Source organism: Mesocricetus auratus, unplaced genomic scaffold (genome assembly GCF_017639785.1).
Source record: "Mesocricetus auratus isolate SY011 unplaced genomic scaffold, BCM_Maur_2.0 Super-Scaffold_100027, whole genome shotgun sequence".
NCBI lineage: Eukaryota > Metazoa > Chordata > Mammalia > Rodentia > Cricetidae > Mesocricetus > Mesocricetus auratus.
In genome coordinates this window covers 6941075-6957015 of record NW_024429208.1, presented here as the reverse complement: position 1 = coordinate 6957015, position 15941 = coordinate 6941075, and the positions used below count along the sequence as shown (strand labels likewise).

The following is a 15941-nucleotide window of genomic DNA, read 5'->3' as shown; positions in this document are numbered from 1 at the left end:
CCATACGTCAGAAGGCTGGAGAGCCAGCTCCGTGGGTAAGAACACTTGTTATTCTTGCAGGGAGCCTGGGTTTGGTTTCCAGCGCCTTCGTGGTGGCTCACAACCTCTGTAACTCCAAAGTGTCTGACCCCTCTTCTGACCATGCAAGCACATAACTCACAGACACACATAAAGGTAAGCTATGACCCTGTCTTAGTCACTGTTCTACTGCTGTGAAGAGACCCCATGACCAAGGCAAGTCTTATAAAAGAGAGCATGTAACTGGGGGCTTGATTACAGTTCCACAAGGTTATCAGCAAGGCAGCTGGAGAAGTAGTTAAAGGCTACAACCTGATCCACAGGCAGCCAGAGAAACAGACTGGGCCTGGCATGGACATTTGAAACCTCAACCAGTCTCCAGTGACACGCTTTCTCCAACAAGGCCACACCTCCTAACCCTTCTCAACAGTTCTGCTCCCTGGTGACTAAGCACCCAAATATATAGGCCTATTAGGTGTCATCTCATTCAAACCACCACAGACCCATATACCAAAAACGCTGCCCTGTAACCACGGCTATGAGAAGATGGCAGAACCTTCAGTGGTTGGGGCCAGTGAGGGGAAGTTAGATCATGGAGTTAGTGTCTGTTGCAGTGACAAAGCACATGATGGAGGAACCTGAGGGAAAGAAACAGTTTGCTGTGGCTCCCAGTTTGCAGGTGGGGTGTGACCTGCCACTGAGGAGGAAGGCGTGGGAGCAGTGGGCTCCGTGACAGCGGGAGTGTGCCGCTGGGACACCTCACGCGGCCCTTGGGAAGTGGGGCCAGACCCGAGGCCACCTCCAGTGCCCCATCTCCTCTAGCAAGACTTCCTAGAGTCCACAGGACTTTTCAAGACAGAGCTACCAGCCAGGCACCAAGCATTCAAACGTGTCAGCCTGTGGAGCACATTTCACATTAAAGAAACAGAAAGAAGGAATATTAGAAGTCCAGCCCTCCCATTCAAACCACCAAAAGGGACACTAGAAACCCAGCCCTCCCTTCTGCTCCCTCCCGCTACTTCCTAATTCAGCAAAGTAGTTTCCTCTGCCATGTGCTTCAACCACAGAGTAGCTACGTCCTTGCCACAGGCCCAAAGTGCCAAGACCAATCAATCCATTGTGGCCCGAAAACAAAACAAAACTCGAGCCAAAATAAGCCTTTCCCTTTATAAATGTATTATCACGGGCATTGTGTGATAATAATGGAAAAAATACTAAATAACGTGAAGTCTAAGCTAAACTCTTGAGTACATGGTAGTTAGCTGTAACCTGCAAACTTGTCTGGCTGATTCTTCGTGTCCTGGGACATCTGATGCACCCCACGAAGATTATTCTTACCTTTAATGACTCCCCCCAGGATGGCTTGCAACAAGGTTTTTCTGGGTCCATAGTAACAGGGTCAATTTTCTTCTGGAATAGTAACAGCACACAGTCCATGATTCTCATAATCAGATGAGGTGGTTTGGCAAGCTTCCTGACTGTGGCAATGTCATTTGGTTTGATGGTCTGTAGTTGGGAATAGGAATCAATATAAATTTTTTCCTGAGTGGTATTAACAGACATACATGGGAACCTAATACTTCTAAAATGATTAACGTAGAAAACAATCAAAACATATTTCATCTTCCAACTCCTAACATTATCTCCCCAGGGGATCAAATTTGAAGGTTTCTGCATAATGGTTCCTTCATGGTTAGATTCAGATTTCTGTTTGTTGGCCTTTATTCCTGCCCTGTTGCTAAATTGACTGACTTAAAGGATCAATCATGGGCCACTGCCCAGACCTCTGCTAACAATAACGGGTATGTAACGTTTAGACAGCTTCCATCCTAGCACTGGGAAGGCAAAGACAGGAGACTCTTAGGGGACTGTTGGCTAGTAAATCTAACAGAATCAGCCCCAGGTTCAGTGAGAGACCCTGACTCAAAAAAATAACGTGGAGAATGACAGAGTTAGAAGACATTTGGTGTCAAATTCTGATCACCAGACATGTGTGCATGTACACACAAATATGTACATATGCATACAACACATACATACAATGAAGATAAGAAAAAATATTTTTAAAGAGAAAAGAGACAAAGCCATCAATATCAGAAACCTTAGTTTTAGTTTTCATTTTTAGGGCTGTCCTGTCACCATGGAAACAAGAAAAATTATCACAGTATAAGACCTATGAAAATATGCTTAGGAGCTATGAGCTGGGTTTAGATGATGCCTGATGTGATGGTTTGAATGAAAACGGCCCCCATAAGCTCATATGCATCAATACTTAGTTCCCACTTGATCTGAACTGTTTGGGAAGTATTTGGAGGTGCGGTCTCATTGGATGAGGTGTGTTCTTGGGAGTGGGCTTTGAGGTTTCAAAAGACTCGGGGCATTCCCAGTGTGCTCTCTGCTTCCTGTTTGTGAACTGCAATGTGGGGTCTCAGCTGCCGCCACAAGCTTTCACTCCCCCATCATGGACTCTAGCCCTCCAGTACTGCAAACCCAATTAAACTCTTTCTTTCATAAGTTGCCCAGCTCATGGTGTTTTGTCACAGCAACAGGAACGTAACTAATGTGGCTGACATCCAAGATGAGGAAGACAAGGAGAGCAAGATCAATGAAACTTAAGACTCATCCAGTTCAATGACGACCCATAAAGGGGTGGGGGCATACCCTGGACATGGAACCAAACGATTCATCCATTTAACAGCTGCAGGCAGTCTCCTACATAAAGCAGGGCGAGCAAACTAAAGCAGCCTTGCCTTCATGATCTCCCAAAGGAGGCAGAGAAAACACAACTACTTTAAAGTAGGATCTCGGTCATGGCAGAAGCATGGGGCCATGGCAAAACAAGACAAGCTCAGAAGATCTGGAACCTTCTGGAGGAAGACAGGGTTGGGCCTGAAACCTTCTGGAGGAAGACAGGGTTGGGCCTGCTTTGAAGAATGGCTGTGATTAGGCAAGGAAGGTTAGGAAAAGCACTCCTGGCAGACAGAGGGGTATAAGACATTCAGGTACATCTAAAGGTAAGAGGTCACAATTCTTCTAGGACCCTACAGGTGCTTCTGTATGGGAGGGTCAGACTGTATGTAGGGACAGAGCAGCTAGGACAAAGTTCAAAACATAGGAGTCAGGCTGTGAGCTGCAACAGAAGCAGGTAGACTATAGTAGATTGTAGATAAATGATCAATGTTGTTGATAGATAGATGATTGATATTTAGATATGTGAATAAATAGTTATAAATATTGCACAGATACGAGATGGATAATAGACAGAACACTATCAATGTGCCCAACAAATTGTGTTATTTCCAATGTCTACATGAAACTGCAAGAATCCATGAGGGATTACAATGTCTGTGGAGAGCCACAACATTAAATACATTGACTCCAAATTATGTGAATAAAATTGGTAATCATGGGAAGGAAAGGCCAACCTCCTGCCTCCAGAGCTATGCACCTGTTGCATGCACTGTGTTACACACGTGCAGTTTAAGTTACTTGGTAGGCTGAGGCAGGAGGATGGCTGGAGGCCAGCCTGGGCAACATAGTAGGACCACTCCCTCTTTTGAAAGAAGAAAAAGGGAAAGTGAGGGAGGGAAGAAAGAAAGGAGATCCAAAAAAAAATTAAAAACCTTGGCCGGGCATTGGTGGCGCACACCTTTAATCCCAGCACTAGGGAGGCAGAGGCAGGCGGATCTCTGTGAGTTTGAGACCAGCCTGGTCTTCAAGAGCTAGTTCCAGGACAGCCTCCAAAGCAATACAGAGAAACCCTGTCTTGAAAAAAAGAAACAGAAAGGGGGAGGGAGTGAGGGGGGAAGAAGATGGGAGGGAAGGGAGGGAAGGAAAATGAGGAAGAGGAAGGAAAGGAAGAAGGGAGAACGGAGCCCTTCTCGCCTCACAGCTGTGGACATCCAGCTTGGAACTATACCCTTGGAGAGTGAGCACCACAAGAGGGTCTTAAGGAGCATCTAGGATACGGCTGTCTACATAATCTGAATCTATCATGCCCTTAGGAGGCTTGTCTGACCTGAGGGTCCCCAGCCACATGTGCCCCAGGACAGCTTTGAGGACAGCCCAAGATATCAGTAGATGACAATGCCATGTCTCAATGTCAAAGGATTGGACAACCCCAGGTTAGGCCACTGCCAGACAGCTGTTTCCTGGTTCTCAGGGAAGGTTGGTTCAGGGGGGGGGAAAGCAACAGGTGACAAGAAACGAGTACACACTAAACCCTGCAGCTGAGGAAGCCAAGCCAATGGAGACATATGTCCCCAGATGACCACCAGATGAGGTGGCGAACAGAGCCAAGAACTCCACTCCATTTCCTGATTACAAGTTCCCCGGGGATGAGGCCACATAAGGAGATCCAGCACCGTGTAGGGTCCCCCAGGCGGGAGAAGGGGGCGGTGCTCACATTCAGGGAGGGAGAAGGGGGCGGTGCTCACATTCAGGGCTGCCTCTGCTTCTTCCAGGGCAGGTTTGGCCGCCTCCAGTTTGCTCTCTGCTTTCACCTTTTCACTGTCGATTTCATCCACGATCTTCTGGGCTTTGTCTTTTACCTCCTGGACTTCGTTTTTCACCTTGGCTGAAGCCTGGGCACTCACTGTGACTTCTGCCAGCACCTGGTAAAGAAAGGACACCAAAGACTTTAAAGCAAAAAATGTGCAGATCGATGTCCGTGAGGTACTTATCTAGCAGAGTATAAGACGAGAAAGTAAGAGCAAGGTCCTCCACCTAAGTCACCTATACTTTAATGCACATCGAAAGGCACTTCGAGGGAGCCGGAGTGACGGCTCAGCAGTTGGGAGCACTGACGACTCTTTCCCAGGACCTGAGTCCAGTTCCAATACACCCACATCAGGCAGCTCGCAATCATCCGCCACTCCTGCTCCAGGAGATGAGACTACCCTCTCCTGGCCACCGTGGATACCGCATGCATGTGAACTCACACACACACACGTATATACACATGACTGAAAATAAAATCTTTAAAACACAGTCACTCTGAGTGATGCCATGGAATACTCCATTTTCTGAGCTATCCTTGAACTTCAGGGTATATATAAACAAACGTTAAGATTTCATTTTTTTAAAAAAATGATGTTTCTGATCTATGACCTTCTGAATAATTAAAACAATTTAAGTACAATGGGGTAAAGTAAGAAGCCACGTTGAGTCTCCTACAATAATAAAAATAGCTCATGTTTGTTGATTGTCTGGCACAGGCTGGGACAATGCTTGCCTAGAGTGCCATTCAATTCCATGACTGGCTGCTGTCCAGGCCTCCACTTCCTGACTGACTCCCGGCTGACTTTGAAAGAGCCACACAGGTGTCCTATCACCTTGGGAGGAGGCCTTTTGGTTGTTGATCCTTTTTTACTCCACCAACGCTAACCATTTCCTAACTCAGAAAAAAAAATTTTTTGATGATCCTTGACTCCTCTAGAAAATTAGACTATAAAGGACCTTAAAGTACAACTTAATACAACTCACAGTTAAGGAGAAAGTCCACAGACAGGTGAGTGAGAGCAAGAGCTTAAGTAGAGAGAGAAAGGAATATTCTAGACCAAACAGAGGATGTCCCTTTACGGCTAATTGTCTTACCATACCAGGCTGTAGGTTTAGGTTCTGCTTATTTTAGTAAAGTTTTAAAATAAAGATTTTTATAAGTAATTTCAATCAATTGTTTGAGAGTTATATGCAATGTAAAAATGTCTTTTAAATATGGGGAGTCAGCCGGGTGGCACACACCTTCAATCCCAGCACTCGGGAGGCAGAGGCAGGCGGATCTCTGTGAGTTCGAGGCCAGTCTGGTCTACAGAGCGAGTTCCAGGACAGCCTCTAATGCCACAGAGAAACCCTGTCTCAAAAAAAAAAGCCAAAAAGAAAAAAAATGTGGGGAGTCATTCCTTGTTGGTGGGGACAGGGTACATGCAAACTCACTTCGTCTGCTTTCACGGAAGCTACGGCCAGTTCCTTCTCCTTGACGGCAAGGTCCTGTGAGAGTTTAGCGACAGATTCGCTGGCCTCCATCAACTTGTCCAGACCTTTACAAACACACACGGACAGGTCCTTGCTGGTTAAGGCTCAGCCTCATGTCAGGTATGCATTCACTACTGACTGTGTATAAGGCAGGCACAATATGTGACCTGCACACCAAACACAACATGGTTCAGCACAGACAGAAACACACCTGTCTTCAGAACAACACGTCACTTTCCTGACTTGCTCAGCTTTTCTCATGAGTGCTGGGGATCCAAACCCAGATTTTGTCTTGTTCCAGTTTTGCTTTTTCCCACAAGATGGGTTTCCCTGGTCAGCAAGCTGCACTTAGGGGCTTTGACTCACACCTGACACTGTGAACCTGGGGCTAAAAGAGCCATTAGCCATAATTCTAGAGAAAGAAATAACCCTCTGCTCACAACTAACTAGTTTTTTTACCAGGTCAAGGGGCATTTGGTAACAGACCTACTTTTAATAATCAAATTAATATTTGGATTGAACAGACAACTCAGGAGTTCAAGGCCATCCTGGATTATATATAGAATTGGAGGCCAATGTGCACTATAGGAGACACTGTCTCAATATACCAAAACAACTATTAAAATGTATACTTAGAGGCTAAGAGTCCACACTGCTCTTGCAAAGAACTCAAGTTCATCCCCAGCACCCACATAAGGCAGCTCACAAATTCCTGTAACCTCAGCTCTAAGGGATTCAATTCCCTCTTCTGACCTCCATGTGCACCTGTACACATAAGCACACACACATACATGCACACATACACACATATATACACACAGTCACACACACACACACAGCCACATATACACACACACACATACACACAGTCACATCCTCACACATAGCCGCATACACACACAGCCACATACAGTCACATACATACATAATTTTTAAAACCTTAAAAAAAACCCAGAGTGTTTGATTTTCAAACACGGTGATATCCACTCAGTAAGATGTCGGGTTCACGACCAAGCAAACCCTAAAGAGACAAGACTGGCCATCCCTCTTACCGATATTCATCCGCTCCGCCTGCTCATTGATATACTTCACCTTTTCAGTGTAGATGTTCTTATAACCGTTTATAAATGACAGATATGATTTGGGAGTCACATGGGCTCTTCGGCGGTATCTGAAAAAGGAATATGAAGATAGCCCCTCAATCCCTCTACTGTCTTTCTATTGAGTGCCCCACACGCTGTACCCACTGTGAAAGCTATGGGCAGTACCTGGCCACCCGAGGGCCACGGGGAAAGACAGGACGTATCCTTGACCTGACTCTTGCCCTACTCTGGCTGGTGTTTCAGCCTATAGGAAGTTGGAGGAAGGATGTTGTATAACCCCATCAAGGTTTCATGAAGATTAAATAAATTAGCATACATGAGCATGCTCTGTCAATAGGAAGTTTCTGGACAGGTGGGGGGATGGTGGGGCTGCTGCCAGTGTGCTTCGTAATTCATTTTCACTTAGCTGCTATTTGCTGCTCATTACAAGACCAGTCCCTCCCCTGTACAGCTGAATTGGACTTGAAGTCCAAACAGCCACACTGGGCTCATGGTTTAATTCACTGTGGGCTTTACCCTTCAATCATCATAGCAACCACAGAAATAAACAAAATGGGGTGATTTTACATCAGGGAAACTAAGGTCCGAATCTTGACTCTACAATCTTACATTTCTGACTTAAAGGCTCATCTATGGAGTTCTGAGGGTTTTTGACATTTTCAAAGTTTCCTTTGATTGTTTTGGTTTTGTCTTTGTTTGTTTAGACTGGACATGTATGTAACTACCACTAGAGCATTTTGTGAAAACATTCACTTTGTAAAATCATTTTGTAGAAACCATTCTTCAACTTAAGAGAATAGGAAAAGTCTGAAAGATGTAGCAACATTTCCAAAACTCAATAAATACATTTTGTGGTCATGTGAAAACTCAAAGGAAATTGATGTTGCCGGATGATAGAAGTAGAAGAAATAACGTCTGCCTAATTGTGAGGATTTGTGCCCACTAACTCCATAGAGTCTTTGAACCTGCAACTAGTTAAGAGGCATGGTCTGGGCATGGTCCTAGTGCAAAGAAGGGGTTGGCATAAGCAAACACTTCAAGGCATGGGTGTCCCTCAACAGTCCCAGGATCACCCCCCCCTTGGCACAGAAAAATAGGCATAGCTCTTCAATCAGGTTCTGAGCCTCAAAAGCCCACCCACTCACTCCAAGCAGGGAGTTCAATATTCTGGAGACCCCTGTAGAACCTACTTTGGTCCAACCTGGCATCCTTACCCATGGCTCCCATGCATGGTGGGGCAAGGAAGCCCTACGGCATTTTTTAAGCTCTGCGGCCAGCTTGCTCGAAATTCACACACCATGACTGTTCTTACTGAGTGGTTCTCCTGCACCCAATTAAAGTCCTGCTTCATAGTTAATGGCCAGAAAAGCTTTGATAAGATTCAGCTATGCAAGAGTCAAACCTCGAATGTTCCCTCAACATGAGGCAATAAAGAAACTCAAAAACAGTGTCTTCTTTAATCAGAATAAATAATGCATTGGGATGAAAAGCTCATTTTAAACCGTTTATAAGGAATGATTTAGGTCATTTTCAAAACAAAATTAAGCAAATGAAACTGTGATTCATTAAGCATCTGCTACTTAGAGTCCTAGAGGGTAAAGAGGTATTTAAAAGTATGGCCCCTAGTTAATTTTTAAATCTCATTTATCGGGCATCTTTAAATTACTTAATCATTAGGAAACGAATGCAAGAAACATGGGCTGTGGCTGGGCCTGCACGATCATGCTATGCAAAGAGTTGCTTACTGGTCGTCACAATTAATTCCTCTTTGGAGAGAACTTGGTGATTCAGGTTCTAGAAGCTAAAGCAATCTCACTTCCCTTTGGAAATAATTCTCCCAGCTGCCAAGCTTCTGCAATCTCACATACCTTTGGAAATAGTTCTCACAGCTCTCAGAAACCATGTCGTGAAAGAGCCCCATGGTTTCCACCACCTGCCTCTTGACCTCACTGGAGCAGACAATGTTGTAATCTAAAAGGAAGTAGGAGGCTACGGCGATCAGAGCCTCCTTGGGCCAGCGGCTGAACCAGTCCATGGTGCAGCCAGAAATCAAGCCAGGGAACTTCAGGGATCGGGCCCGGAACTTCTCGCCAACCTGTGGGGAGCAAGGTCAGAAGGCGTGAGAAACACAGAGGGAGGAAGGCAGGCAGCAGAGAGGGCTACATTCACACCCTGGGCCAGCAGCAGAGAGGGATATATTCACACCCTGGGCCAGCAGCAGAGAGGGATATATTCACACCCTGGACCAGCAGCAGAGAGGGATATATTCACATCCTGGACCAGCAGCAGAGAGGGATACATTCACACCCTGGACCAGCAGCAGAGAGGGATACATTCACACCCAGGGCCAGCAGCGCGGCACCATAGGTTGAAAAACACCTCCTTGGGCTGCAGCAGAATACCAAGTTGGTGTTGAACTGGAGGAAGGTGTGGTATCCGTCTCTTCCCTGTCCTGGAAAAATGGCTGCCATAGTGGGTTCGAGTCTAGGAGCTACCTTCCAAGGGGAAAGTGTCATGGTGACAGTGAGAACTCTTGGAAAGAGGACAGGGACAGTGGTGGGGGAGGGGTGGCCTGGGCACTGGGGTTAGCACAAGTGTGACAGTCCTGGGTGCAAAGATTTTCTAAACCCTCCCTTTGGCTATCTACTGAAATGACAGACTGGGGTCCGTTAGGGGAGGAACTTGCCTCCAGGAAGAGACCTCATGCAATCCTGACAATTTGTCAGATCACCTTGCAAGAGAGACTGGAGCCCAGACAATGGCAATGGCAGGGACCACACCTTGGCAGGACTGCATAGCCATGCCCAGCTCTTGCCTTCTACCTAACTCAAGCCTCTGGGCAGGGCCAGGAAGATGAACTTGGGGCAGTGGAAGGGATACATCGTTGGGCCCCTTTGTTCTTCCTTTCAGTGTGACCACACTGAATCCATTTCCCTGTTCTGGTTTCCACTGCTCATTTGTCTCTTAAATGGGCTCACTGAGACTCAGAGTACGGGTGGCCAAGCCTGGTCCCTTGAGCTGCCGGGGTCTTAGGTTCTGACCCTCACGTCCAGTAACACAGGCAGCTTAAGGAGCAGGTGGTCCCTCTAGGGAAGCAGTCAGGGAGCTAAAGAGACTTCTCCAAGGGTCTGGGATGCTCTGTATGTGGGAAAAGAGCTGGGTTCAAGCAGAGAAGAGCACAGAGACGGGAAACAACTGACAAGCAGGCCGCTACACCCCACAGAAGAATGGGGCCCTCTGGGGCAGGGCACAGCTACGCAGTAAAACATCCCATGAGCACATAATTGTCCTGCATGCTTGTTTTCTGGCAGGGTTTCCAAGCATGGTAGACACCAGCTACACATGGCCAGTGAACACTGGAAATGGGGCTACTAGGACCCAGGAACTGGATTTTTGTTTTTACACAGTTTTAACTAATTAAAATTTAGGTAGCCACATGGGGCAAATGACTGCAAGATTGGCAAGCACGGTGAGCTAGAGATAACTCAAGGTTGGAAAAATCCATCAAGAATATTCTAGATGTTATGGTCATATTGGAGATACAGATAGGTGAGACTGTATCACTAAATTCAGTATTCAAATAATATATGTCTCTTGTTAATTTGTGAATGGGTAAGCTATACAGCAACCTCAAATAATTCACATATTCTTAAATGGCTACAGAGGTGATGAGATTTGGGTTCAGGGAGCGTGGTAGGAAAGAATTCATTTTAGTTTCATGAAAGAAAGGTTAGTTTCTGATCAAATATCTCATCAGAGAAGGTTGCCTATTAGATGCATGATTCCACATATATAAAGAATGAAGATTCACCGGGGAAAAGCAGAGAACAACGTGTAAGTTCTTCCTGGATCTGTTGATGAAGTACTCGTACAGGTTATCAAAGGTAGGAGGGTGGCGAGGCAGCTCCTTCTTCATGACCGACACCAGGCCTTGGGTGATCTCGTCCATCTCATCTCGGGCAAACAGATTGGAGATCTTTAAGGAACATACAAGAAAGTGAGAAGGTGATGTGTATTTTAAATCATTAAATTTCCCACTGCTATAATCTGGTTAGCCACCCTCCCTTCCCCCCTTCTCTCCCTCTCTCTCTCTCTCTCTCAAATGCACTTGCACACACACACACACACACCACCACCACCAATACTTCCTTCCTGCTGCTCCTGAGCCACGCACCCAATTTTGCCAGACAGTATCAAGAGCATGGCTCTTTTATTGAACACAGTTATCAAGAGCAATTCACAGTGCCCCGTCCCCTATAAAGAATCTTAGCCCTGGCCCCAACAAGCATCAGCAACCACCAGTGTCCAGCGTCAACAGTGACCTTGAGAAGGGAGTGCTTTTGGAGCTTCCCATGGGCTGGTACCTGGGACCTTGGCTTTGGGGATTTCTCTTCCTTTACTAATTGATAAGGTGTTTCCCCTGAGCTTAAACTATTCATACAAGCACCATCGATATATGGTAAAGCCCTGCTTTTCTCCTGGGAGTCCAGAACTTAAACAGCTGTAGATGACTCTGACAAGATCTTCCTACTCAGAATCCCACACAGGCTTCCCTGAGAGGAATCGTGGTATATAGCATGGGGTACACGGGTCAGCACCACTTCCTGAAGGGAAGGCATGCTTTATATGGCCCCTCAGCATAGGAAACCTGGACATTGGTGTGTGTATATGTGTGTGTGTGTGTGTCTATGTGTGTCTGTGTGGTGTGTATGTGGTGTGTGTTTGTGTGGTGTGTGTATGTGGGGTGTGTGTGTGGTATGTATGTGGTATGTGTTTGTGTGGTGTGTGTGTGTGTGTATGTATGTGTGTGGTATGTATGTGGTATGTGTGTGTGGTGTGTGTGTGTATGTATGTGTGTGGTATGTATGTGGTATGTGTGTGTGGTGTGTGTGTGTGTATGTATGTGTGTGGTATGTATGTGGTATGTGTGTATGTGTGGTGTGTGTGTATGTGTGGGTGGTGTATGTGTGTCTATGTGTGTCTGTGTGGTGTGTGTCTATGTGTGTCTGTGTCTGTGTGTGGTGTGTGTGTGTCTATGTGTGTGTCTATGTGTGTGTCTATGTGTATGTGTGTGTATGTGTGTGTGGTGTGTATGTGTGTGTGTGCTGTGTATGTGTGTGGTGTGTGTGTATGTGTGTGGGGTGTGTGTGTGTCTCTGTGATGTGTATATGTGTAGGTGTTCACATGTGTGGGGGGTACATATTATGTGTGATGGTGTGCATGCACATGCATGTGGAGCCCAGAGGACAGTCTCAGTGTCATTCCTCAGAGAGCATCCACCTTGATTTTTGAGACATGGTCTCTCATTGACTTAATACTCACAGAGTAGGCTAAGCTGGCTAGACAGGGAACCAACCCCAGGGACCCATCCATCTTCATCTCCCCAGAAGTGGGACTCCAAGAACTTGTCACCATGCATGTATATACATACATACATACATACATACATACATACATACATACATACAGATTAGATTAGGCGCTGGGGATCAACCTCAAGCAAACATTTTACCAACCGAACCTTCTCCACAGTCCAGGATGTCTCCTACTTATGACCCAGTTGGGCATCCTTACTGTAAGTCTCAGCCCTTACTACAACTACGTGCTGAGTGCTGGTGACCCTCTAACAAAGCACTAAAGGTGAGTGGCCATGGGAACCAGTATCGCAAGAACCCAACCCACCGACTTCCAGCAAACAAAATGCATTCAACCATTCTACACTCCCAACTGATAAATAGGCAGAACAATAAAATAAGGCACAGGACCAAGCTGAAGATAAAAGATAGGCCAGAAACTGTGTTTAAGATGGAATAAAACATACAAAATAAATACGGAGGTAGGCAGCATTCATTTTGCACAAATACAAAAAAGTAAAATGAAGTAACCTACTACACCATGTAGGCCTAAATCTCCTTTTTCAAGTCAAGAATGTATGCAAAACAGTCTGGCTCTCGTAAAGCTCCTGTCTTCCTACACAAATGAGATTTGGGTTTAGGGGCTGGGGAGATGGTTCAGCTGGAAAAGTGCATGAGGACTTAAATTCAGTCTCCAGAACACACACTTTAAAAGCTAGCAAAAGTACTGCGGCCTTGAGTTCAAGCCCCAGCACCAAAAAAAAAAAAAAAAAAAGTCATGCATAGAAAAAACAAACAAAACAAAAAGCCATGCACAGTGGCACATGTCTGCAATTCCAGCACTGGGGAGATGGAGACAAGGAGAGCTCTGGGGCTCACTGGCCAGTCAGAGTCCCAACACATCTGAAAATCTCTTGCCCAAAACAAACTAACAAACTAACTAACTAACTAACTTAAGGTGAATGGTGGCTTAGAGGAATGACACCATGGATAGCTTGGAACTTTCACATGCAAATTTACACACATGCACAAATATCCACACACATACATTCACCTTGGTGTGGGCATACTCACGCGCATGCACACATGCAACATACACGCTACACGCTTCCTAACTGTGAACTACCCCTCCTCAAGACCCACCTCCCCCGAGGATAGCAAGTTATTGAGGTATTCTAGAAATGCCTCATCTTTTATATCATTGTCTGTAAAGATGAAGGTGATGCCTTTGCCTTCAGCTCCGGCAACTTTGTACAAATTCTTTAAGTCTTCTATTAGATTACTCACGTTGTAAGACCTAGAAGAGAAGCAGTAGATGCCTTGTTAAAGATTTTAATGAAGTCAGAGTTATAACTCAGCAGTTATCAGTGCTCTAGCAGAGGGCCCAAGTTTGGTTCCCAAATGCCATACTGGGTAGCTCAAAACTGCCTGTAACTCCAGTTCCAGGGGACCTGGTGCCCTCTTCTGGTGTCTGTGAGCACTGCACACATGTCTTGAGCATACAGATGAGTAGGCACACACATATACATAAATTTAAAAGTAACAGGTTAACCTATATAGTCACAGTTTATCTCAAGACACAGTAATAAACCATGATAATTAGAACACACAAAATAAATAATACAAATGCAAGCAAAAAAATGAGGTAAAGCAACACAACAAAGCATTCTGTTTTAAACATAAACATTTAACTGCAGGGTAACACATCATTGAGCATTCTCCCACCTTACCTGGTTAATGTTATCTGAAATATTTGGTACCCAGCAATAAAAGAGGCCAGTCTTGAAAGGCTCTGCTTCCCTGAGCCACCGACACCCACCAGCAACGCATTCCCACAGGAAGTTCGAATTATCCTGGAGATCTAGTTTTGAAATAAAAGAGTGTGCATCAGAAAAATAGGTGCAAATGTCTACATTTTCTTGTGCTAAAGGGTCCAAAGTCTGACCATGTGTTTCCAAACTACTTTAGGGCTTTCCTAATAATGCTGTCTTGGATTTTGCTGTTGCTGTTGCCACATTGTTTTAGTTAGTTCAATTTCTTTTTGTTTTTCAATCTCTGTGTGTGTGTGAATGTGTGTGTGTATGAGTGTGTGTGTGTGTGTGTGTCACATATATGGGGGGCAGAGGTCAGAAGAGGGTGCTGGATCCTCTGGAGTTACAGATGGTTAGGAGCCACCCAACATGGGTGCTGGGAGCTAAACTCAGGTCCTCTGCAAAAGCAACGAGTGTTCTTAGCTCAGAGCTTATGCAGACCATGTGAAAACACCACAAAAAAAGCCGTCTTCCAGTCTTTCATGTAAATGCCAAAAACTAAGAAGAATGTAGGTTGATCACTGATCTATTTTAAAAGATTTTATTTTGTGTGTACATGTTTTGTTTGTATGTTGTTTGTGTACCACATGTATGCAGCACCCAAGGAGGCCAGAAGAGGACGATGGACCCCCTAGAGCTGGAGTTACTGATGATTGTGAGATACTGTGTGGATGCTGGGAACCGGACCCACCTCCTCTAGAAGAGCTGCCTGTGACCTTAACCACTGAGCCATTTCTCCAGGCCCTAGAAGCAACTATTTTAAAAACATATTATATATATGATGACGAATAAGTAATAGCACTTTGGTTATGGATGGATTACATCACATTTTGAAACACACTCATCACTTATATATTTTTTCCACCCAGAGGAGGGTCTCAAGGTCCCTGAGTTATTGCCATGGTGGGAGTTTAGTAACTAATATGTTGGATGTATCTTGTAGAAACCTTGAGACATTAAAAATTGATTCTACCAACTTTGAGGCTGCATCCCCTCATGATGCCATCACTGCTGGGGAAGAATTCCTCTTCCATCATCCAATCACATAAGTGAATAACCTGTTTGCCAGCTTTTCATCAATGAATCACACCATGTTACCTCTAAATAGCTTTGTTCTCCCCATCAGACCTGTGCACCTGTCTTTCCCCTCCCCCATCAGTCTGTCCACAATCTGCTCTCCAGCCACTTTGCAAATTGTCTTTTCATCCCCTGTAACAGGTCTATGGAGATAGCTCAGCAGATAAGAGTCTTTGCTGTGTGCCTGGCAGTGGCGATACATGCCCTTAATCCCCGCACTCAGGCAGAGACAGGTGGACCTCTGTGTTTGAAACCAGCCTAATCTACAGAGTGAGTTCCAGAAGTCCTCTGGCCTCTTTGTGGGCATGGGCACACACACCCATATACACAATAACTAAGCATAATTCTAAGAAGGGGCATTTCTTCACAGGATGTTTGAGCTTCCTCCAAGAATGGGGAGCACTTGGAGTCAGAATGCCAGAAGCTCTGGGCACAAAACCCATCTGCCCTTGGAAAATGTGTGCTGCTGTGTAAGGGGGGTCCTTAATAATCCGCTGTTCTCAGAAACTGGAAACTGACTCAAACACGGCTCCTCTTCTGATGCTGTCTGGTAGGATGGACGCTCTCAGTCAATTTACCTAAGAAACTAAGTTTTTTTGTTTGTT

General features: G+C 45.3%; 1 protein-coding gene across 1 annotated transcript in view; it reads right to left on the bottom strand.

Annotated features, from left to right (window-relative positions):
• The window catches only part of Dnah8 (dynein axonemal heavy chain 8), a 225385-nt gene that overhangs the window by 89332 nt on the left and 120112 nt on the right, over positions 1–15941 (bottom strand). The window contains exons 62-69 of the mRNA XM_040732039.1: positions 14179–14309; positions 13592–13745; positions 10906–11070; positions 8963–9189; positions 7044–7162; positions 5953–6056; positions 4455–4631; positions 1357–1524 (exon numbers count right to left, since the gene is read on the bottom strand). Of these exons, the coding sequence (XP_040587973.1) occupies positions 1357–1524; positions 4455–4631; positions 5953–6056; positions 7044–7162; positions 8963–9189; positions 10906–11070; positions 13592–13745; positions 14179–14309 (1245 nt within the window). The remainder of the gene's footprint in view (positions 1–1356; positions 1525–4454; positions 4632–5952; positions 6057–7043; positions 7163–8962; positions 9190–10905; positions 11071–13591; positions 13746–14178; positions 14310–15941) is intronic.